This window comes from Plectropomus leopardus, chromosome 16 (assembly GCF_008729295.1).
Source record: "Plectropomus leopardus isolate mb chromosome 16, YSFRI_Pleo_2.0, whole genome shotgun sequence".
In the NCBI taxonomy this organism is placed as follows: domain Eukaryota; kingdom Metazoa; phylum Chordata; class Actinopteri; order Perciformes; family Serranidae; genus Plectropomus; species Plectropomus leopardus.
Window position 1 is genome coordinate 26,282,981 of NC_056478.1, and position 24,808 is coordinate 26,307,788.

The 24,808-nt window shown below is 39.5% G+C and overlaps 1 protein-coding gene across 1 annotated transcript in view; it reads left to right on the forward strand.

Moving 5' to 3' along the window:
- The first annotated feature begins 3,742 nt into the window (after window positions 1-3,742).
- The window catches only part of enah (ENAH actin regulator), a 92,519-nt gene continuing 71,453 nt past the window's right edge, over window positions 3,743-24,808 (forward strand). Inside the window, 2 exon segments of the mRNA XM_042503720.1 lie at window positions 3,743-3,834; window positions 22,017-22,182. Of these exon segments, the coding sequence (XP_042359654.1) occupies window positions 3,743-3,834; window positions 22,017-22,182 (258 nt within the window).

Below are 24,808 nucleotides of genomic sequence, written 5' to 3' on the forward strand. Positions count from 1 at the left end.
TTAAATAACACATAATGAAAGAATTAAGTACAATTACTTAAAGCTTAGTAAATAAATAGCACTGCAACCAAAAAGTGCCCATAATTGCTTCAAGATGAGTGACATAAAAACTCAGCGAAGTCACAGCACCTTAATAGGCCAAATAATACCAAGAACTGGGCAATAAAATAGCAGCTGAACAGCAGGAGACTGCACTTCAAAATAAAAGCCCTGTACCAAAAATTCAAAATGAAGTGTGTTATTAACAAACTTGACATGTCCGGGAGTCACATGCGGGCCATTCATAATGAACCCGAAACCCAGTTTGGAATCAAAGTTTAAAGTGGTTACGTCTCCAGTATGATCTTGTGCATACAGCTGACAGGTTTGTTGTTTGTTTACATGATGTAGGGGTGTAAATCCCAAAATTAATCAAAATACGATATTGGCTCATATAAAGTCGGCCAGTATCGTTTTTTGATTTGATACTATTCAGGGGCCTGCGAGACATATGAGACAATATCAGTAAATATCCTAATTGTCCTTTTCTTGGCTGTTATTACTGTGCCGATACTATCGTGCATCCCTGCAATATATTATTCCTTGCTTTTAAGCTCAATAAACACAAATAGTATTGGACTGTAATTTCTGCCATTTGTCAAAGAAACTGAAACCTTTTAGTGCACATGGAACAGCATCATTTTTTTCCAAAAGTATAACACTTTGTGCATATGACATTTAATCTGTTACTGATAAAGTTACCATACCGTGAGAAATGTTTCATAACTCACCTGATTCTCAAGTTTTCTATTTTGAGCGAAAAAGGTTTCCAAAAAGTAAGGCTTTTGGCTTTTATAGGTCTCAAGGCATTGGCACTTACTCAAAATGCTGGTGGTCACCATTCAGAACTATGAGGTGGACACAGGAAACAGGAATGCTTTGGACAGGAATATTTAGACACCAGACTCCAGAGATATTAACCAGAGATATTCTCCTCTCTGTCTGCTTATATAAACTACTAAAGCACCGTGTTTACTTATGATGCCGATGTTGGAGAGTGGTGCTAAACTTACCTCACTAATAATGTTTGGCTGAGAACAGACAGAGGCCACACTCGCTGGACAAACAGCCAAGCGTCACTGTGACCTTTGGGAAAGTTACCAACGGCATTAGCTTTTATTATTCACGGCTGATATGATCTGTAGTTGCTGGTGTTTGCCTGTATGTTTTTCACATTGTGGGTAAAAAAAGAGAGAAAGAAGAGGTCAAATGTGTAGATTTGTGAACTTTGGAGCAAATACGGGTGTTTTACTGACCTGAGGCTGTGTGTCATCTGGTAGATTTTGCTGACTCTTATACTGTTGCTCAAACTGTGCTTTCCTCATTTTTGTACATCCACGGGGGTTAAAACTAAAACCAAGACTCTGTTACTGTGTTTCACTATTTCTCACCTTAAATTTCATCAGAAACATATTTTAGTGCACCGTTTAATCGTAATGTGAGAGTTTGTGATCAGAAAGTGGAGGCCATACTGTTTCCTTTGTTGTGTGACAGAGGCTGTATAAACTGAGATCAAACTGTAACACTAAGCAATGTTCATCAAATATGAACCAAGATTCTGTTGCTGTGTTGTCATTTCTCATCTGAAATTTTCCAAAAACATATTTAAGTGAACTGTTTGGCTGTAATATTGGATTTTGTGAACCAGAAGTGGTTTGCATACTATTTTCTGTATCATAAAAACAGAGGCTGAAAAAACTGAGATCAAATGATCAAATAGGATCCAAGATTCTGTTACTGTGTTGCATATTTTTTGCCTATAATGTTTTAAAAGACATATTTTAGTGCACTGTTTGGCTTTAATAGGAGATAGCTTGTTTTTAGCTGGCTGCATTATTGTTTCCCTGTAAAAAAAAAAAAAAACAGCCAAACCTGCACTACATCAACCACCAGCAGAAGCGTTTATTTGTCTGGTGCAATGCAGTGCATTCTGGTACTTGTAGGTTTTCTTCAACTTGAGCAAAGGTTATTGCCCCAAGTCCTTTTTCTCCGTTTTCTCTGGTCATAGCACCAATTTACTAAGTCTTTGTTTCTTTCTACTGCTAAGCCCCTGATGTTCTAAAAACCCCCAAACATCCTAAAATCCTAGAAATGTCCTAAAATCCTAGAAACGTCTCGGAATCCTAGAAATGTCCTAAAATCCCAAGAAATGTTCTAAAATGCTCGTAATGCTCTAAAATCCTAAAAACGTCTTCAAATCCTAGATAGATGTATGGGACTGCTGACTGGCCCTTGGCCTCCTGTCATTTTGCAAAAGTGGCCCCCAAGCAAAGCAAGTTGAGTATCACTGTTTTAAAGATACACCTTTTTTTTCTTCTGAGCTCTATAAATACATAATAGAAAACACAGCAGAGAAAATGATGGCCATCCTGCTCCCAAGTTACCTAAGAGTTGGCATAGCAACCAATAAAACCCAGTAAGGGTTGCAGTATAAATATCAGCTCAGTGGGAAAGCCCAAAACACAGTCTAAATATAGGTCCTGCCTTACTATCTAGATGACAGATATTCTAACTTTTGATTATGATTTCACATGAGAACAGTAGTGAACATTATTAAGACTGATGTGCGTACTGTAGGTAATAGTTACACTATTGCATTATTGATTACATGATTGACTCAGTGCAGCTGTGTTTCTGCGCTCTGACTTCAGTATACATGCAGTGTGTTTTTTATTCAGTGCCAGTCGATTGCAGCTGCAAAGGAAAGACTGAAAATGAACTCCAGTAAGATGCACCGCATTTAGACAGTGACTGTGGAGCCATGCGGTGAAAAGGAGAATCCCTCCTGTCAGAGCTCTGTGTCTGTCAGATGCTGCGAAACGCTTTGCTAATCCCCGCTCCAGCGCTGCCAAACACCACTAATTCTGGCCGCCCGTCCTCCCCAGCTCTCCCCGGCACATCTCTGTGGAGGGAGTGAGGGAGATGAGTTGGGTGGGTGTGTGACGAGTTAGAAATAGAGAGAGTGCGAGCGCGTGGAGAGTCGCATAGATAAAAGCGGAGCGAGGAGCAGGGAGGGAGGATGGGAGGGAGCCGCGTGCAGATGAAAGCGGGAGAGATCAACTGAGAGACAAAAGGTGTGACATAGATGTAGCAGAGAGGGAGCCGGGCGAGAGGAAGAAAACACAGAGAGCAACAGAAGACAGGAAGCCTCCTCCCCTCCCCGCGCTTGAACCCTCCTGAGCCGAGCCGAGGCGTGCTGCGTGATCCCGCCGCGGTGATTTCCCCGCTAACAGCCACGGAGCGCCAGAGTGGGCTGTGCGGGAGCGGGAGCCTGTTGCCTGGATACCCCCGCTGTTGGCGCCCCAAAGCCAGGGCTGAAGCGTGCGTGTTTGCCGGCTGGTGCCGCGGCCATGGGGAAACCACAGCTGGCTGAGTGTCTGGACGGCTCGCTCGCTCGCTGGCGCTGACATCGCACATATGCATAAGGAAGGAATCACCCAGAAACGGGGGCTGTGAGGAGAGGAGGTGGGGGGCCGGGGGTGGGGCAGTGGGGTATCCAGGCAATGGGGGTGGGGGGGGGACTGGCACTCTGCTTTTGGATGATGAAGAAAGCTGTTTGTTAGAGAGGGGGAGAAAGCAGAGATTACCTTGGCTAGCGAGTCAAAGAGAGGACGTTAGTGGAGGCGAGACCCTGAGACAGAGGAGCGGAGCGGAGCGCGGGTGGCTGGGGTTTTAGTTGCGCGGGAAGCGGCTGTGTGGAGACATGCAGATCCAGTCTTCTGGTCCACAGTCCAAAGCCTCCAGCTTCATCCTCAGTCAGAGATGTGTGCTGGCCTCCAAAATGGAAATCCACCGGTACGTACCTGCTGTCATTCAAGTGGGTTCTTCTTCTGTGTTTCTCCATCAGCCTCTGGTGTTGTGCAGGAACCTTGTTGACATCCGACTTTATTTTATTTTATTTTTTTAATCATTTTTTTTGTGAGCGTTCAAGGCTTATGTCTCATTAATGAGTAGTTTAACTGAAGACAAATAAGGAGGAAATCTCAAGCCTTTAACCCTTTGATGCCAGGACAGACATCACTTTTCTTGCGCTGCGTTCAGATGACTTCACAAGTATTTAGAAATCTAAGCAAATTGGTTTGCTTTGTTTTGAAAACATGGGAAAAAAGGAAATGAGCAACTTTGCAAGAACTGGTCAGCAAATTGCAAGAAATTAGTACCTTTGGTAAATATTTAAAGGAAGATTGTCCAAAGGTCCAAAAAACAATATTTATAATGGTCAAAGTTATTTTAAAATTATTATTAATAATTAATTAAATTAATTTATTTATTTATACAAACCATTCTCTTGTTTTTTTTTATTTTTTTATTAGTTTTTTCTTCAAAAACAAACATAAATGGTCCTCAGTAAAAGCAAATGGCTGCTTGTGAGTGTGAAACAAAAAGACACAAATCCATCTCATTGTTTCTGAATGTCCTTTATGGACCGAGAGACCGTCCTCCAGCTACACGCCCAGCAAGAATCCACACTGTGTCCGTGTCCTTTAGCTGGTTACTGAATGTCCCAGCTCTAGGGATGATGGTCTGTGCCTGACCCCTGACCTCCCTGCAGCATTATTCATGCACTGAAACATGCATCACATGCATTTTGAATATATTCTCTAACAGCTGTAGTAGCCTTTAGGATATTGGGGGTTTTCAGCAAAATTCAGCAAGTGTCACCAATTTAGTCTAATTCTGGAGTTTCCTTCAGGGTTCCCACAGTCATGGAAAACCTGGAAAAGTCCTGAAATTTCACAATCACATATTTTCAGGCAAGGAAAAATCAAGGAAGTGGTACAAATCATTGAAAGTTTTGGAAAAATCATGGATTTTTTTTGGTGGTGTAGGTGTATTCAGTGGATAATAGGGTTGCAAATTGCAAGCACTTTCCTTAATTGATTATTGGTAAAATTAATAATTAATGAATCGATAAATTGTTATTTGAAAACAAGTGGATAACCTTCCTCATCATGGAAGGTAACGGCAAATTTAGAAATTATAGGATTTTAAAATTAAGAAAAAAAAGCTAGTGGAACAAAGAAAAAAAGCTGGGAAAAAACTGTATATATAATTATCATAATTACATATTTAAAAATTATTACAGAATTCTTAGAATTTTTAAGCATTTATTTAGCGTGCTTTTTCTTTCTTCTTTTTCTTTTACTAATTTTCAGGCAATTTACTTCTGCTTTTTGCAGATTTCCTGCTAGTTTGACATCATTTCTTTTTCCCTTGCACATTGCCTTCCCATGTTTTTGAAAAAAATCAAGCCAATTTACTCAGGCATCAGCAGGTTTAAGTGTGTGGGAACCCTGTTTCTTGGAGGAAAGGAAAGTACAAGACTGAAGGTAAAACTAATACGTTAGGTGGCCAGTAGGAAAGTGGGGTGTTGGGCTGCAGAGACATGCTGTGGCGTGGTGTCTGATAAAGACCGTACAATGAAAAAACAATCCAGAATTCAGGAAATGTTTCACGAGTTGTCCTGTTTCCTTTTTCATCAAGTCAGTGATTTTGTGATCAGCTTGGTGGATGAGGTGAGCTTAGCTAGTTATTCCGGTCTGTCTGTCTTTCTGCGTGAACAGCATAGTGTTGTGCCCAGACGTGTGTGTGTGTGTGTGTGTGTGTGTGTGTCAGGCCTTGGAGAGAGAAGTGATTGATAGCCAACATTGTAAGGAAGCATTTACATCAGAAACAGCTCCTCAAACACTCCCAGCGTAATCTGCAAATGTTTCCACCAGTGCCAGTGTTTACAGGAAACACAAGCAGCTCGGGCTACAGTTAAGTCAATCTCATCGGTGCTAAAATGTGTGTTTCTTAATATATAAAAACAAAGTGGTGAAACAATGTGAGAGAAGCTCCGCTGTTTGTATCGGTATATACACAGTTTTTAAAACACAATAAAACAAATAAAGGGGAACAAAACTTGATAGCAAGGCAGCATGGATGGCAACAGATCTGTGTGTTGCTGTTAAAATGAACTTTTTAAGTCTCCTTTTTGTTTCCTATACTTGTTCCTGTCATCATAAGGAAAAACAAACTGCACTTTTTTTGAATAATACTAAACCGCTTGAAAATGCAGCCCAATAACAGTCCTTTTTTTTTTTTGTTCTCACAAGCATTCAAACTTTTACATTTGTTCTACAGGTTATAAACACACTTCTCTCACTTCTCTTGTTTGACTCCCATTTTTCCTTAAATGCACAAATGATGGTAAAAAGTGATTTGTTAGTGACCATCGGTTGTACACAAACCAACTAACAGTTATGTTCATGGTTGGTTTATCTGTCAGTTATTTTCTCGATAAGTTGATCAGTTGTTTGGTCTATGAAATATCTGAAAATGTTGAAAAATGTAGACCAGTGTTTCCCAAAGCTCAAGATGACGTCCCTAAATGTCGTGTTTTGTCTGCAACCTGAAGATATTCAGTTTACTCCTGTAGAGGAAGAATGAAACCAGAAGATATTCACATAAGGCACTGGAGTCAGTGAATTTTGACTTTTTTTTTCTTTTTAAAAATGGTTCAAACCGCTAAGATAGCGATTAATTTAATCGCTGACAACTAATCGTTGTGACTCTAACTATACAGTGAGTGGTCAGTGATATAGGACACAGCCTAACATTTCCCACACTAAGACAAACGTCCAATTCACATGTGAATATTTGGCAACTCAACAGAATCTCACAGGCATTTTATGGACTCTTGAAGGCCATTTGGCCTCAATCCACTGTTGTCTTCACAGTGCAGTTAAAACAAACCTGTACAGTTGTTTTTATGAAGGCTTCACTTGTTGGTTATAATGGTTACATACGACTGGTTCTGTTCAGTGCAGTCCAGACCTGCTCTGTGGTCAATGTGTCCCCTGTCTCTGTGTGAATGGGAACATGATTGGCCTCTTGTAAAATGTGCCAGGCTCCCAGTTAACACACGGGCTGCACTCTGAACCCTGGAAACGCTCTGCAATGCACTTCTGTGTGTGTGCGCTTGTGTGTTTGGTGCATAAACAGCATCTGGAGTGTGTTGGGGTCCCAGACCCGTCAGCTGTTACAGTATGTAGAGGTGATTCTTGCAGGCGTATATTAAACTGAGCTACCATGTATGATTTCAGTGTGTTTGTATAGTTTGTATGATTTCTTATATGCTTGGGCAGTATGTAATATTTCATACTTTAATACCTTTCTGAAATGTCAGAGTATATGATATGTGTGTGGTGCTAACACACATAACTGTGAGTGTGCAACTTACATTCAGCTTTTATAGTCAAGTAAATATGCAATAGAAACCCACAAAATGTTAAGAAAAGTAACATTCTTGTAATATTTTAATATTCCCTTTTTGAATTCAACAGAAGACTGACTATGCTTAACTGCCTCATTCACTCATCATAAAACATACTTCATTAAAACTTGACAGAAAAAAAAGAAAACTCACTCTAATAGTCTTGGTGACTCTTTTGAGTAATCTAGCTAGTAGGTCCACTGTTCCAACAATCACCAGGTCCAGTGTGGTCGAAATAAATCCTTAATTGACCACGTAAGATGTAAAAGAAAAAAAAAGTTTCCCATTTCCCATGGTCTTTCTCTGCTATGGCTGGCTGCTGGCTGTTTACAGTCCTGTAACTTCTCCCTCCACCAGAAGATGTCGTGATGTCTCTCTGCTCAGCTGCATTTTGCACTAGTAGAGACTTGAGACTGAGGTCTTGTGGTGCATGCTGTGCGCTACATATGAGTTTAACAGAAAGAGGACCACCTGTATTTATGACGGTATTAAAAAACATACCATTCTACATACCCTGGTCCTTTACTCATTTCTCTGTTTCCCACTTTTCTCTCACTTCGAGGATGGTTGCCAAAGAGTTGCTGCTTCATCAAGCTAACTGCCTTTCTACTCAAAATAACTTCTACTTCCTCCTACTGTGTTCTTGCCCATAAGTCTGCAGTTAGAGTCAGCCAAACATGTCTTACATCTATACTTTGAAATGTTTGTAACCCATTTAACAAAGTGAGCTATTTTATTTAAAGAAAGGTCAGACGGGCTTGTTGAGGGGATTCACACCCTGCTCTCCTGGGGTTGATCGCAATGATGCTGGTTACCATGGCGCTGAAAAGGGCAGAGTCATTAAAGGCAATGAGAGAGGGGGAGCCACCTGTGGATCCCTCCTCTGGGGCTCTGCCTCTTCACTCAGCTAATGGTTTCTGTGAGTGAGTCGCTCAAAGCCTAATTGAATCCAAGAGGACTGTGTGTATCTGGTCCAACCTCTCCTTAAACAAGCGTGGTGCTTGAATGGGCCAGTCGATGGTCCAGGTAATTACTGGGCAATAATGTTTTACACCATAATGACCTGAATTAGGTAATGTGAAAATAATTAGGGGACAACAACACAGCAGTACTGTAATGTAGCACAGATGTTACATGTAATTCTCAGTTTCATTTAACAGCACATATATTAATTCACTGAGTAAGACACATAGTACCATTTTTTTAAAGGATGACTGTGCTGTAAAATCTGACAAGTTTAGCTTACCTAAAATAATCTTGGAAACCAATTTCCTTGAAAAAGGAAAGTAAATATGACTTAAATATAATTTATCTTAATTTATGTTTTCTTTGTATTTAATTGTTAAGTTTACTAAAAGTGTAGCTATTCTTTACTCAATTTTGCAAAATTACTGCAACTCAAAAGCAACTTCAGTAAAGAAAGTAAATCTGACTTAACTTGATACTGACAGAATTCTGCCAATGATGGATTAAGAAGATCTGTGAGTTCTGGTTTTTCTAATATGTGTCAGAGTAAACAAATATGATTGACTAGTTTGCAGGCGGCAGAATACAGATATGTAGCACACTAAACTTAGTTTGCTGAAGTTGCTAAAAATGAGAAAGACTGATTCAGGTAAACTTGTCATTTTTAAGTTGCAACAACTTCACAATATTAAGTAAATATAACAAAATTTTAAGCAAACTTAACATTACGTAAAACGTAAACAGCAAATAAGACAAATAGTTATATTTACTTGCATTTTTCAAGACAGTCGGTTCTCTAGATCTAAAAAAATAAATAAAATCAGCTTGTCAGATTTTACAGTGTAGTTTGGCTTGTAATGCATGTCGGTGAGGTAAGAAAAATAGAGCACTGAACAAAGTCCAAAGGTGTAATTCTGGAAACCCATGCTGTGCACTTGCTGTAAAATGTCCCTGTCCTTCATTCACTGCTGGTTTTCTGTCTGTCATCCCCTCAAAGCATGCTGAAGTTAAATCTTTACTATCTTAATTACATTTCTGTACAGAACAGGAAGACTGATGAAGGAAAACTGCAGCAACACAAAAATCTGCTTTGTTGCCTGAGCACATCAAGTGTTGGCGCTGATCTGTGATTATGTTCAGGTACACACTCAGAATAGGCCGTTTTATCCCTGATCTGCAGTTTTAATATATGAGCTTGTTCCCCTGTTCCACTTTAGATAAAGCAGATATGCTACGACAACGTCAAACAATGCACTGTAAAGCGCGATAATCAAATCTTAACAAAAACTGGTGACAATTTAAAGTTTCACCAACTTAATTTTTGTAAGTTAAACGACATTGTTAAATAAGTAGCTTTTACTTGGTTATTGTAAGTTCAGCAAACATCCCTGATCGAGTAGGCTACCTTTAAAACGGTATTTTGATTTCACAGTATACATTAAATCAATTATGGTTAACTTAAATATTTTCATTATTCATATTTATTTAACATGTACATTGTTCACGTTTCGTTTTTATAGTTCAAAATATCTCTACAAATTCACCTGCAATTAAGAACTTTGTAGCATTAACTGGAAAATCCCCAAATATCCCTAAATTTACATATTTTGAGTAAGTGAAAAAATAATCCAACCTACCAACCACACAAACAAAAAACTGAAATGCTAGTTACTATTGATTGAGTAACCATAGAACATTTACGAAACATTAATTATAAAAAATGGTAATGAATGGAAATGGAAAACACTGAAAGGGCCTTTAGAAATGGCATGGAATGAAAAAGAAAAAAGAAAACATCACTAGAAGTGTACAGCTGGGGTGAAATATGATGTTATGGTATACAGCATGCTCCTCTATTACAATATACATTAAACCATCGAACCCTAATCACTTTGCTGTACTTTGTTCATCCCTTATATATCTGTAGTTGTATACAGGACATTTAGTGTAATGTTTCAAATCGAAAAACAGGGCTGCTTTGTGCCAGTATTGGATTTACAGCATCTTTGTATCAGTTTTATGTTGTGTACTTTATACTGTTAAGTATTTGTTTAATAGGATTCACAAAAAATCAACGTGGCCATCTGTTATTTTGCTAATAAATGTTTCTCATTATATTTTATAGTTCTGAACATATTATGTTGAAATTGAGGATTACATATGCCATAATAGATGACTTAATCCATATTATTCAGTTTAGGGGGGAAGGGTGCTGATATTTCTGTAGCCGCTGAGGATGTGCTGTAAAAACGCTAAAGTTAGGGCTGATTCGTGGTTGTTAACGGCAGCCTGTGATGCCCTTATCATTTCCTCTCCCATGTCGCTGTTCCTAATGAGCTTTTTCTCTTGTTTCTCATTGACAATTTAATATAGAAGGGTGTCATTTGAGTCACGGTTTTGGAGCGTGGGTGTTGTGAAGCCCTTTGAGACCGGCACTGATAAAACACTGTACCAAATATAAATGAGACTGTACGCCGTTACTGAATCCTGACAAAGTTATTGGCTAGACTGTGACCTTTGCTCGCAGAACCAGAGCCGAGAATCATCACTCTGTTTTTGAGAGTAGCTGTGTGTCTGCCTTCCACAAACACACACACACACACACACACACACACACTGTCATGCCACTCAGTGTATCGCTGTAGGATGTGCTGGGTTATATATAGCCACTAGTGGTTATGGCTTCTTTGTCACACCTTTGGTGTTTGTTCTGCGATCATGCCACACACTGGTCCTCTCCTGCTCCGTCTCTTTCTCTCCTACCATCTGGTAGAGTGGATGACTCATAATTGTGAGCGCAGGGTATTTTCTCATGGCTCTATAATATCGTGTGTATGTGTGTGTGTATGTGTGTGTGTTTCAGCAAAGTAGAGAGCAGGTAACCTCTATGCAGACAAACAGCTGTTAATGGCTGACTGGTGACCAGGTTCATGTGTTCACACCTGTACACATCTGCTCCTCTCCCTCCCACACTCTCTCTTTCTCTCTTTTTAGCAGCGCACAAACCTCCGCCCATGTACGGCTGTGTTGCTAGGGTGACGACTCGGTTTGCAGTTCCTATAAAAAGGCAGCAGGGTTGGAAAGGGAGGTGATGTGGAGTCCAGTGTAGGAGTGTGGGACTGTGCAGTGACCAGCTGATGTCTGCTGGGCCTATCCATTATTTTCAGCTCGGTTTTGTGGCATTTGGAGCTACAGTTGCAGTAAGTTTTGGCAATGAAATTAAAATTTGGCATTGAGAAAGGAAACATTGGCTCTGAAAAAAATCCTCTTTAAAAAATAAAAGTACGCATTAAAGAATATTTTATTTTATTTTATTGTATTCTGGTGTTTTCAATTACAATCTCCTTTTTCCCCCTTCATTTCACTCTTTTTTCCAGTGTCACCTAAAATTTACACTGTAAAAAAAGCGACATACAGAAAAAAAAAGATTTTCATGGAAAAACACATCAAAGTTCAAAAAATATAAAAATAATTTTACTACCCGTCTTTTATTTTTTAGTGGATTTTTTCTCCATTGCCAGTGTTTCATTTTTCAACGCCAAAATTTATTTTTTATGCCAAAACTTACTGTCAGTGTTCCAACTCCATATATAGACTCAGTCATTAAGTGAAAACCCACACACTATGATAGTTAGATGAATAGTTTCTGTCTTTTTTTGTTGTTGCAGCTTGTCACTTGGAAAGACACAATTCATAAGGTTGTATATAGAGACAAGAAAATGAAGCCAGACTGCGTTATTTGTATTGGTGTGTTTTTATCCCAAACAGACAGCCCCTTCTGATGGGGATCGTAGCTGAAAGTAAAACTTATCTATACTCTCTTCAAAGCCAGACTCCATAGATAAAAACTGTAATTTTACATTGCTGAACACGGGAGCTGCTGGTCCATTGCTGCCTCGAGCAGTCAGTCCATATGTGTTATTGTGTGACTTTGGAGTTTTAAAGGGTTGGTTTGGGTCACCAAAGTCGCACAATAGCACAAACATACTAACTGATTGAGGCAGCAGTAGACCAATAGCTTCCATGTTTAGCGAAGTAAAATTACAGTTTCTGTCAATGGAGTCTGGCTTTGAAGAGAGCACAGATCAGTTTCACTTTAGTGAAAGTTTCCCATCAGGAGGGGCTGTCTGTTTGGGAAGTACTCAACATATGTTAAAGGTGAAGCCCTATCATTTTGATTCATCAAGAATTTTCTCCGTTTTTGGATTATGGAGGCATGCGAGTTTTAGGCACCGATTCTACGTAACATGGGGTGAGTAACAGATAAACAAATAGTCATTCAGGGGATGAAGTATTCCTTTAAATATCTCTTGGCTTTGGCTTGTTGGTTGGACAAAACACGCAATATGAAACCATAATTGAAAGAAACGATAAACAGATTAGTCGACAATGAAATGAATCACTTCAGATTTGTTCCAGCTTTACTGGGTGCTGAGTGTTGATAGAGGTTCTATTAAATAACGTGGCTTCAGGAGATCTGTAATACAGATAACAGTAATGAGAAGAGTATAAAACAAATGACTGCTTCGGTAATGGCTTTGCTGAAATGCAGTGATAATTTTTCTCAATAACAACAACCTGAGAGCATTTATGAGTCTCTGCTGCTCCCTTGACCCCACTTTGGAATCCGCTGCATTGATTTAGTGTGATCCCAAACATTGGCACGATACCTGCAGGCAGCGGTTCAACGGGGACTTTCTCTTGTCTGTGGGGCCTCTGCTGTTCCTCCCTTGCCTGCCTCTGATCACTTCCATATGGGCTGGAAGCACTCTGCAAACTCTGCACCACACCATAAGTGATTGCTGATTAATGACAGGCAGAAAGAGGAGACAGAAAAGGACAGACGGGAAAAAAAAAATGGTTTAAGGAGGAAGAGTCAGTGAGGTGGAAAGTTCTGTATTGAGTAAAAAAAGCTGAAAGTTGAAGACATGGTTGCAGAGCGAGGAAGGATGCAGATGTGGTGGGGATGCTCTCCAGAGCTCCTCCATCCTGAACTCCTTTCCTTCCGTCCGGGGCCAGCTGCACTCCTCCGTCCCAGGATACCTCTTTTTCTTTCTTCCTCTCTCGTTCATTTTTACAGCGAGGACTCCCCCTGGACTCCACACCCATGCTTGGGAAATCCTTCTCTTAACATTTCTATGATTCTGCCCGTGTGTTTTGTTTCACGGTTTTTATCATCCTCTCCCAGTTTAGAGGCAGCTGACTCCGGCCTTTCAGAGCAGAGCGTCAGTTTATTGCCTGATGATTTGAAGCCAAAAAGGGCAAACTGCCGAAAGAGAGTGAATTTAGTAAGAGAGTGAAGTAGTCAGAGAAAAGAAATACCCCTGCAATGAGTCAGTTACTGATGAATCTTTTGTAAAGTCAGAGTATTGTGTGTGGCAGGGGCACCTACCTTTTCATCATATGATTGTCTGAAGGTGAAAGAGATAATGGTGCCATATTCAAAAGCAGCTGATTGAGTGAGTCTAAGCAGCTGATATTGAAACACAAGAACTATTGGCCCCAATAATCAGTCAGACTGATAATCTCTCAGCCCCTAATTTCCACAATTAAGAGCCCATACTCCACTCATTTATGAGGCCATGCAAGCTACTGCACTGCCAACAACGCAGTCCTGCAAATATTTCACAATAAAATGCCTTGTGTCAACAACTGAAAGGATTCTGTCAACAGAAACATTGTCAAAGGGCTTTTATTTTGAAACAATCAAGAAAGATTAAGTGAAACAGACATTTTTGTATTTCCTCATGTCTGTGATAGAGAGAGACTTTAAAACTGTAATAAAAGCTGGTATAGAGTTAATTTAATTATCAAAAGACCATGTTTCCTGTCTGTTTTTGCTAAAAAGAGCATGCATCATGCTGAAAAATTTGTCGAGACTCCATTTCTCTAGACGTGCTGCAGCTCAGCAGCGCTGCTCACGGCGTCAGTGTGGCTGCTCTAACCTGGTGACAAGACGCAACAAGTAATAAGAGGTTTCCATCTTTTTTTTCGTCATAAACTGTATACCCTGATGACGTTCCTGGAAGGTGAAAAAAAAACGCTTTAGGCGCTTTTGGACTAAACAGCTCTGGGGAGCACCCCCGGGAGCTACATACCCCAAGGGCTTTTATTACTCTGTTTGCATTTGTAACAGCAACAGGAGCGCTAAAGTGATGTGAGCTGGCTTGCTGTAGCAGCGTCACTTTTGCTTTGTCAAGTCAAAATAGCGTTGTGTCTTGCCAGTCACATGCATCCTGTGTAACCTGGACTTTACGGTCCGCCCATTTGCCTGCATTTTCTTCCATTTTCTTAGTTATGAGCTGTTATTTGTGTCTTTTGTTGTCTGGTATTTACAAAGCCATGGTTATTTAAAAATGGCAGTTGCCGGTGCTGCATTGGTGCATGTGTTCACCATCGCGGTACACTTAATCCCTCACAGTTGTTCTTGTGCTGGAAGAGTTCCTCCTCTTAAATAGACTTGAAAAAAAGTTGTCAAAAAAATCATTTTAACAACTACGATTGTTTCTAGTTCTTGCAATGCAAACACAAAGCGACCTTTTTAAAATCATAAAAAGAAAAAGAAGAAGAAAAAAACCCCAACTGAGTTCATCTGAAACTTTTGTGCTTAAAACACTTATGCTGTAAGTATCACACGGTACATTTTGCAGTGTTAAAGAAACACTTCCCGCTCGGAATTGGTGTTAAATTAAGTCTTTCCCTAGTGTTAAAATGAGTTAAATTAACTCTAAAGAGAGTAAAAATGTAACACTCATTTACACTGTATATTGTTATTAAAAATCAACACTAAAGGATAATGAACTCTGATGAGTGTAAAAAAAAAAATACTCCCGGTAGTGCTGATAATTTACTCTTCTGTTGTATCAAACCAACTCTATTCGAGTAAAATTCAAAAAGTCAATAACACTAAATTGAGTTATTAAACTTTTACAGTGATGGGCCAGTAACTCTGAAGAGTGTTGATTTTACACACTATTGTGTTGATAATTGACTCTCTTACAGTGAAAAGACGGCTCTGATAGAGGTAAGTTCAAACATCCATTAACACTGTCGCTGAATCTCGACACTATATGTCAAAAGAAAATCTCAGTGGTGTTCATTTAACACTTAATTTGCTCTCCTGTAGTGTCAAACTACATCTGACCAAATTTGTTTTCAGCACTGCTTTTCTAAAATATACCACTGATTATAAACACAATTTACCACAAAACAATGCATTTAAACAAATTTATTATTTTGCTCCAAACTACATGTCAGGCCAAAATACAAAAATCATCACATGGAAAATGCAAAATCTTTAAAACATTGAGTTGAGGCTGCAGTGAGAGGAAAACGTCTGATTTCTAAAACCAGTCCCAGCCATGAGGAGATAGTGTGAGTGTTTCATCTCATACAGCTGACAGCATGATCCCAGAGCTCTGCCAGGTCCAAGTCTGTCTGTCCGTCAAGCATTCAGCTCTTTATCACACTCTGTACGGTTCGTGCAGAAGCAAACATTCTCGTAATCAGATGTAAAGATGATGAGTTATGCTTGGGGGGGGTCATTAATTAAGCTAACATATTCAGTGATTAACATCACATTACATTGTAACACATTGTAGCAATCAGGTGTAAAAATCTAATCAGATGGACAAGCTGTGGTGCACGACATGATGTGACGCGCTGATACCAGTGATTCTCCGCATTCGTACAGTAGACTCAGTGCAACTCAACTCCTCTCAATGAGATTTCAGTTACCCCTTTTTGGTTTGTTTCTATATTTAGACGGTTGGCTCGTTATGTAACTTTGGCCTATCAGCAGTGAAATTAGTCACAATTTCCACCCGTAGTAGTGATGTAGTGAGTCAGTGCAATCAGGGGATGCATCAAGGATGTCCTTTATCCCCTCTGCAGCTTCTCTAGTAATTTATGGAGGTTGTGCGTTATCAGATTTTTTGCCAGTATCAAATATGTGGATATGAAAACTCATTTGGCCGATAATTGATACCGATATCAATATATCGACTTATTTTTGTGATCATCAAGTCTCATCTGTAGTGGAATTGACTTTTTTTTCAGTGTATGTAATATTCATTCATTCATTGTGCTAAATAAGAAAAACACTGCAACTTTGGGTTGATGTTTTGGACATGTTTGTGATATTGTCAGAAATCAGCATGTTGGCGTATTTTTCATTAAGTAGTAAGAAGAGAGAACAGGATTGAATGTTTTAGGGATTGGATGAGATATGAATATATCTGGAATCACAACAAAAACACAATAATCATGACATGAAGACTGGGATTTTCATGTCCCACATTTAGAAGGAATCGTCTGACCGTTTAAGATGCAGTGTAAACATCTTTCTGTAGCCTTCTTCGCCTCGTTTATCTCTCATCGCTATCTCTATACACCCGCTCACACCCACCCCGATCCTGGCAGGATGTGACATCATGGCGGTGAAGCCCCTGGAGCTGTTCTGTTCCTCTTTGAAGTCGGAACCGTTCTTAACTCGGAGCCTCATTAACATTAATGAAGGAGATGAAAATATTCTCATCTCATATCCCATTCTCCGTTCCTATTCTCGTCACATCTGCAGATTTTGTCTTTGTGTGTGTGTGTGTGTCTGTGTGAGTCCTTCCACTCCATTAGAGACCTTTTAACCCAAAGTAATGTCCTCAAACAGTAGGTGTATAACTGGGCTAGAAGCAGAGAGATGTCTAAATGGACTCGCCCTGATGTGTCTGTGAAGCTGTGAAATCACCTTGAAAAGAAAACTGAAAAGCATTACGTTGGTTGATTTATCTCGTATTAAGACATTATAGTGTAACTTGATATAGAACCCATTGAAATGCACCATATTTCTGGGCTGTGTGAGGCAGAAACAAAGGGAACCCCGGAGTATGTGCCGGCATGCTGACGGTGGGCAGCGGCGTTGTCTCAGTGGAGAGAGCGGGAGGGAGACAGCAGTTGACGTGTTCGGTGGAAGAGTTAACAAGGAGATGAGGAGGGTCAACAGGGCTAGATTACACCAGTCAAGTACTTAACAAGCGGAAATCCACATTTCACTGTGATTTTCTCTGACATCATTTCCCTCAAGTAGCTGCAAAGACAAAGGGGCAATACACCAACACATAATGCACAGTAATCTGCTGCCATTAATGTAAATGAGAGATAGCTGTACACTGTGTTTCCCTGGTAATGTATCCTACATCTGCTCAGAGACAAAAAGCATAAATGTCAAAGTAATTCAGCAGTGAACGGACCAACTGTGTCATGTACTCTCCACTATTAGAAAGAAAAGTGCTAAATAGAACCATAAAGGGGTTTTAGGCTTGTTACTGTAGGACTACCATAAAGGTTTTTGGTTTTTTGTAGAAACTTTTATTAAAGTTCCAACTAGAGCCCTTTCAGAGGGATCTACCTTGAACCCTGCATGAAGGGTAATAGCTAGAACCATCTGTGAAAGGTTTCAGCCAGAACCCCCTATGAGAGGTACTACAGAAAACCATTTAATGGTGTAATGGCTCCAACCAGAACCCTCTCTGGAGGTTCTATCCAGAACCTTTCCACCTTCTAAGGGTGCTAACAAGAACCCACCCAAGAGCTTTTCCTGAAAACCATGTTGTACTCCAAGAGTTTCATCAAGAACCCACGCAGGAGGTTCAACCGAGAACTCATTGATATTTCGAGGTTCTCCTCAAGAATCCACCCAGGGGATTCGACCAAGAATGCTTTTATATTCCAAGGGTTTCATCTAGAACCCACAAGGGCTCTAAAGATAATAACTGACTACATTACCCATAGATCTCTCCTACAATAACTAATGGTTGTAGTTCTTAATGGATCTTTTTTGTCTTGAAGAACCCTGTCTTCAAAAAAAAGGTTCTGTAGTAGCAGATGGTTTTGGGTAGAACCACAGCTCTTCAAAATGAACCCTTTTGGAACCTTTATTTCTATGAGAGTGTGCTCCTCTCATTTTCTCTTCATGTCTCATGTTGTTTTTCCTTCTTTCGGTCGCCACATTTTCTTCCTCTCAGAACACTTTGGGATGGATTCCTCTGGCTTTTAGCTCACAGCGGTTGTAAAGAAGTGGGGCCTTGAGCTGAATCACGCACACTTATAATCACCCTCCACACACATGCAGACCGCAGCACATTCACGACACAAAAATGTACAGTCGTGTGTAGTGTACTTATATTTTTTTGGACACAGAGGCACATTGTGGTGAAGGTTTGTGACTTAGACCATCGCAGGCAAAGGCTGTGGTCTCTGCAGTGATCCTGAATTTATTCCATGGTATGAGAACACGCCGACATCCCATCTGACCAATGTGACCACAATCAATGAAACATGCAGCAATGCGATCATTATTTTTTACCGCTCGGATGTGATTGCTTAAAGTACCCTCTTTGATTGGCTGCGTGCAATCAAGAGAGCCACCCAGTCTCAAACCAGACCGTAGAGGAGCTCTGGAGTCATACAGATGAAATCCCTCGTTCAAAGGGACCCCTTGTTGTCATTTTCAGGTTCATACTTGTATTTTTTGGTTTCCACTGGAACATGTTTACATACTTCAATGTTCAGAATTGCAGATTGCATTAAGTCAGACTGCGGTAGTTAGATTAAGTTGCTATCACTTAGAAAGAACAAGTTAATTTCACTTGTCATTTTTCAGTTGACTTTGACATTTGAAGCAAACCTTACATGTAGGTATAACTATTATGTTTACTTTATATCACTTGCCATTTTCAGAGCAATCGGCGTCCTATATTTTTAAAAAAGTAAGATCTGCTTGTCAGATTTCACAGTGTAAACATAGATTAAGATTAATTGTTATATTTACTTTCCTTTTTTAAGTCAGTCAGTTTTCAAGATTAATTGAAGTAAGATCAACTTGTCAGACTTTACAGTGTTCATCCAACCATGTAACCGCTGTAGCTGCTGCTCTGAGCCTCTGTGGAAAAAAATTAATGGATCTTAGTCAATTTGCCTAGTTTAATGAAGATGCAAGATTTAATCATTTGCCTGTAGAATATGTAAAAAGCCATGAATGAATTATCCTGCCTTGATTTCTTTTTTCCTCTCCATCACCGGCTCTTTTTTTTTTTTTTTTTGCTCACAGCTAGATGTAAGATAGGCTGAGGTGTTAACTCTTAATGCAGCATCGAAGAGATTTGTGCTAAAAAAAAAAAAAAAAAAAAAAAGGTAATGGCGGTTCAACAGCTGCTGCAGAGCGCTAACACAGTTCAGCCTCTGTTGTCATAATGAAGCACATTAGCAGAGGTGTGAGAGTGTGTGTGAGAGCTGGATTTGCTCGTATGGATACAGTCGTGTGCGGGTGTGTGTGTGTGTTTGTGTGTGTGTGTCCTTGAGCGCCCACAGAGATAAATGTTTCAGAGCCGTTTCAAGAAGATTGTTACGGAAAGTTTCAAACCTGGAGTGCATGTTAAGTAGCTTCTGCACGTGTAGCAGAGTGCGCACGTGTGTGAGCCTCTTTGTGTGTCTTCTTTTTTCATGCGTTTTCCAAACTCGAAACATACTTGACGCAAAACGTGTATCTCAGTGGAAATGGATCTGTCCTCTTCTTATCACCTCCCTCCCCACTTGTTTTTCTCACTCCGTCACCCTTTCTCTTCTTCTCCTGAAGCAATTTATGCCTGTCATTTAGTCCAGTTTTACACTCACCGCTTCTCGAACTCTTCTCCCTATTTTTCGTCTCCTCTCACTTTCCGTCTATTTCTCTTCTCAAACTCAGGTTCTAATATTGAAATTCATATTGCCAAAGTGCTTTATGCTGATCTGTTTTCTCCACTGTCCTTCGCTGGTGTAAGTAGTTGTAATTTTCCTTCCTGTTGTCTGTCATAAAGTTGCATTCAGTCCACTTTGTGTGTCAGACATAAGATAAAGGTGAGTTTACTTGCGTACTACACAGCCTGTAAAAACACTGATATCGTCTTTGTGTGTCTGGAGGAGAAAAATACCCTTTTGATGTACCCTCATGAGCATTTATCATGCAGTGATCTCACAAAATTATGTTAAAGGCATCATGGGAATTATAGGATCACTGTTTAAGGACTAAATTCCAGATATCATAGATAAGTGATATCTTTTTACCTTTTTAAAAAAAATGGTCTTGTCTGAGACCCCCAACTCTTTTGGAACTAACTGTAATACTAAATTGATGAAATGCCCCTTTAAATACATGGCACACAACTGCAAGGTGTGTTATTTAGTGAAAGATACAAAACAGAGCCAGCCACCCATGAAGCAGATTTCATTAGTTTTGTGCTCCAGGGCTGAAAATGCTCTGGATCTCATATGAACTCACTCCTTGTGTTTGTGATAGCAGTCTGTAGACTTTATAAGATGCTAAAGGAGATGTTGATGTGATTCTGTCTCTCTCTTTAAGTTGTTGATGCCAAATTTTGCCCTTTCGTCTATTCTTACATCATCTCTGTGTTTAAGGGACTCTGGATCAACACGTCATTGAGGAATGTGTAGAATCTAAAGAGCTTTGCTGCATTCTTTAATTGGTTAAAGTGAACCTATTGAGTTTGTCCTTATTTTCTGTTTTATGTGTTAATGTTGGATGTTTCTATTAAATGTGGTTGAAGTTTCAAGTAAAGAGGAAAATGTACTTTCGAGACAGGCTGACCTCAGCACATGACAGATATCTTTATATAGCCATCTGCTTCTGGCATGCTGCAAGAGTTTATATGACGCACCCTGCATGCTAACATCACGGAAATATGTAATCCTGTTTGCCTGTTTTGTCGATTTATCCCCAATTTGTCATCAAATTATGCTGGAGCATAGGTAGAACATGTAGCTATACTTGGTTACAGGCATTCCCAACTGCAAGTACTCTGCTACATGTAGCTACATGCTAATGTTAAGGAAAGATATAAAGTTGGTTGCCGATGATGTAAATTTTTTTCCTGTTGGAACATGAGGAGATTTTATATAAGAAGCTTTAAGAAGCTTTGATAGTTCATTTTAAATTGCAGCACTGATGACATGCGCTTGCTAAATAGAAATTATGTTGATATTGTGGTTATGTTGTGATAACTTCAGTTTAGTTTAAATCAGAGAGAGAGTGCTGTGTTTGATAACAGGAGTAATATTATGTTTAACCATATAAAACATGGATTATAACATTGAGATGAGCATACTGATAACAGACGCAAATGTAATAGCATAGCCGTTACACGACAAGAAAGAAAATCATAAACTTTACTTCAAAAAGACTTGTAGAAAATCAGTGAAGGAAAAAAAACAACATTTTCCACAGTCATAAGTATTTTGTGTTAATAGTGGCATTAAAAAACAATTCTGTTGGTCTAATAGTGGCCTGTGCAGCAGTAGGGGACACACTGTCTAAAGTATTTAGCGATGTGTTGTTTTTGTGTGTAGCAGGGTCATATTGACCAGAGAAAAAGATGCTGCCATGTCTTTTTAATTACAGCAGCGTTTGTGGCAGAGCAGGCTGTGCTCTCGTGGCTTGACCGCATACCTGCTGCATCACCATCGTAGCTATAATCACAGTTCAGAGCTCCCCTCTGGCTGTTGTGTATTTCAGACTGAACACATGTTGTATTAAAGGTTTACTTAAAACAAAAAAAGACACAAAAGACAAAAACAAAGGTGAAATCAAAGATGGGTATCAAGCTCCCAGGGGCCACACGAGGTGGGAATTATCAGCTCAGTTGAAATAAACTTTTGGCCATCAGATCAGACTGTTGAATGATTTCCTGTCGTTGTGTTTTTGCAGTGAACAGAGTATCTGCCAGGCGCGAGCCGCTGTTATGGTGTATGACGATGCCAATAAGAAGTGGGTCCCAGCCGGTGGTTCCACGGGCTTCAGCAGAGTCCACATCTACCACCATACGGGCAACAACGCCTTCCGTGTCGTGGGACGCAAGATCCAAGATCATCAGGTCAGTGGACGTGGAACTAAATGTTTTATTTACAGTAGAGGAGCCAAGTCAAGGTTGAATAATTGCTGTTTTAAGTTGAAGTCATGTGCACACATACAGTTTGGCATCAGATGTGACAGTGTGAGCTCAGCACTCTCTCAGGTTGACAAAGGACTGTAAATAATTTAAAGCTTGTTCAATCTAATATGCAGTAATACAGTTTAAAGGATGTGTCAGCAGGTATGAGGGACAGAGAGTCACGAGGATGTCCCCAGAGCCAAACTCAAACTTTAAGAGCCAGTGAATCAGTTTATTAAATTTCCCAAGAACTTTTGGGTATGACAATTTAATCTCTTGCATGAGATAATAAAAAAAGACAAATGCATAGGGATCTATTGATTTTCATTTCTTTGTGAAAAGTGTCAGAGACAAACACAACCCTCTGCAGGGGACTGAGCGAACATTTTGACTACTGGCAACTTTGGTGAACTATTTTCATTATAAATATAAGGAAGATTTAAAACACTTACATATAACACTGTAGCAACACTGGACTATTTCCCAAAAAGGCTAACAAACTGAAAAGTGCCTCTTATGATATTAAAATTAAAAATACAAAATAAACAGAAAAATAAAAAAATAAAGCACATTCATTAGGAAAAGTGTTTCAGTTATTTCCACTGTGGGTTTTACATTCAAAGCAAACATTTATCATCCTGGTAATCTGCTACATTCATGTGATTCAGAAGGTTGTAGTTTTTGTGTTTGGAAGTTGTTTTTCCGACTTTGTTGTGTTCACGTGCTTTGAGGTTGTGAGGTGGGAACAACATGGAAGCTAATGGGTTGCATTTTAATGCTAAGAGTGTTTAAAAAAGAAGTTTGTAGCTGTTCTTTGTTTATTGATATTTATTATTTATTATTTATATATTATTTTATATATAATATATCATATTTTCTATTTAATCTAGGTCACTGCACATGGACAGCAGTAACACATTAACACCATATTACCCTTAACATGTGATCAAAAATTGATATTTAGTAAGTGAATTTCTAAAAAAGTTTCTTACCATTGACCAAACATTGACTTTTGCCTGCTGTGTTTATGCATGTTGTGTGTTGTGTTGTAAAATAACCTTGTTATCAATGTTAGTATACTCACCTGGCATGTTTTATTGTTAAAAGTTTGCTTTCTTGCTACAGCTAATAGATGCAGATACTAAAATGTGCACTAAAATGTGCAACAACTAAAAGTAAATGATAGCTATTCAGAACAAAATAACAAAATATATAACTTTTTACTGTCGATTGTTGACTCAGGCATCATCAAAATGTCCCAGTTTCTCACTTGTAATTACGACTTTGGAGGGCTGTCCATGTGTTCATAATTCATGAACACAACGTTTCCGAGGAGCATGTGAAGGCAGCCATAGGCAGACCTCGTGATGCTGTCAAATGACCATTAGCATGTCGAATGTGTTTCCATCACAGTCTATATCTACGGCACAATTAGGACACACAGTTTTCTGTCTGTTGTTGTAGTAGCTGACCAGGACCAACGGGCAGGTCTTCCAGATCAGCTGTTTTTATTTGTGCTCACCGACGTCTGACTGACTAGCATGCCACATGTTGCTAACGGTGTACAGCCAACAGTTTCTGTGTGAAACATAAGCTTTTAAACTTTGGTTCCACATTTGACACATCAATCTGCTCACGATGTATTCTGTGCATGGTTGCATGCACCAGTCCCTGATCCTCGCACCATGACACTTTGGCAAGAATGCACAAACAGTTACAGCCCTAACGCACCAAAGCTCGCATGAGCACACACTCTGAATGCATCAGCAGAAAATCAACTCACAGCTTGATAACAAGCATAATATTCACTTTCTATAAGAGCTACTTATAGCAACGAAGCTACAATTCTTTTCATTGTCAATTATTCTGTTGATTTTTTTTCTTGATTAATCAATACGTTATTGATCAGTTGTTTCCTAAGTCCACGATGACATCGTCAAATGTTTTTTTTTGTCCCCAGCCCAAAAATATTCAGTTAACTGTTATAGAGGAGTAAAGAAAGCAGAAATCCTTCACGTTAAAGAGGCTAGAACACACAATTTTGCCTTTTTGTTCTTTTTTTGTCTTTGGAAAAAAAAAACGGCAACCTCACACCAGTTGTTTATCACATTAGTTGGTGATTAATTTAATAGTTGACAGCTAATTGATAAATTGTTGCAGCTCCAGGAGCATCCGATACAGGGCTGATGCACTATGGGTGTGTGTACACACGACAGCGAGGCCACTGTGCTTTTATTTTTACATGTGCAGCAGCACAAGAACAAAACACAGCAAGTAGCTGTTGGAAGAAAAGGCAATTATGAGTGGATGAGGACCACTGGGGGCTTGTGTCTGTATGTGTGTGAGTGTGCGTGTGTTTGTGATGACAGCATGTGAGTGATTCCCTCCCATGGGTCAGCACACACTGCCTCTGCAATCCCACAATCCTCTCTGCCTTATTGTCTGTTTCCCTCCTGTGGCTGGAGGGAAGGACGAGGATAAGTCATGATGCCTCTGTGTCTTCAGCAAATCTACATTCTTCTACAATCAGTGCCACAACATCAGGTCATAACAGCAAGAATTTCTGGAA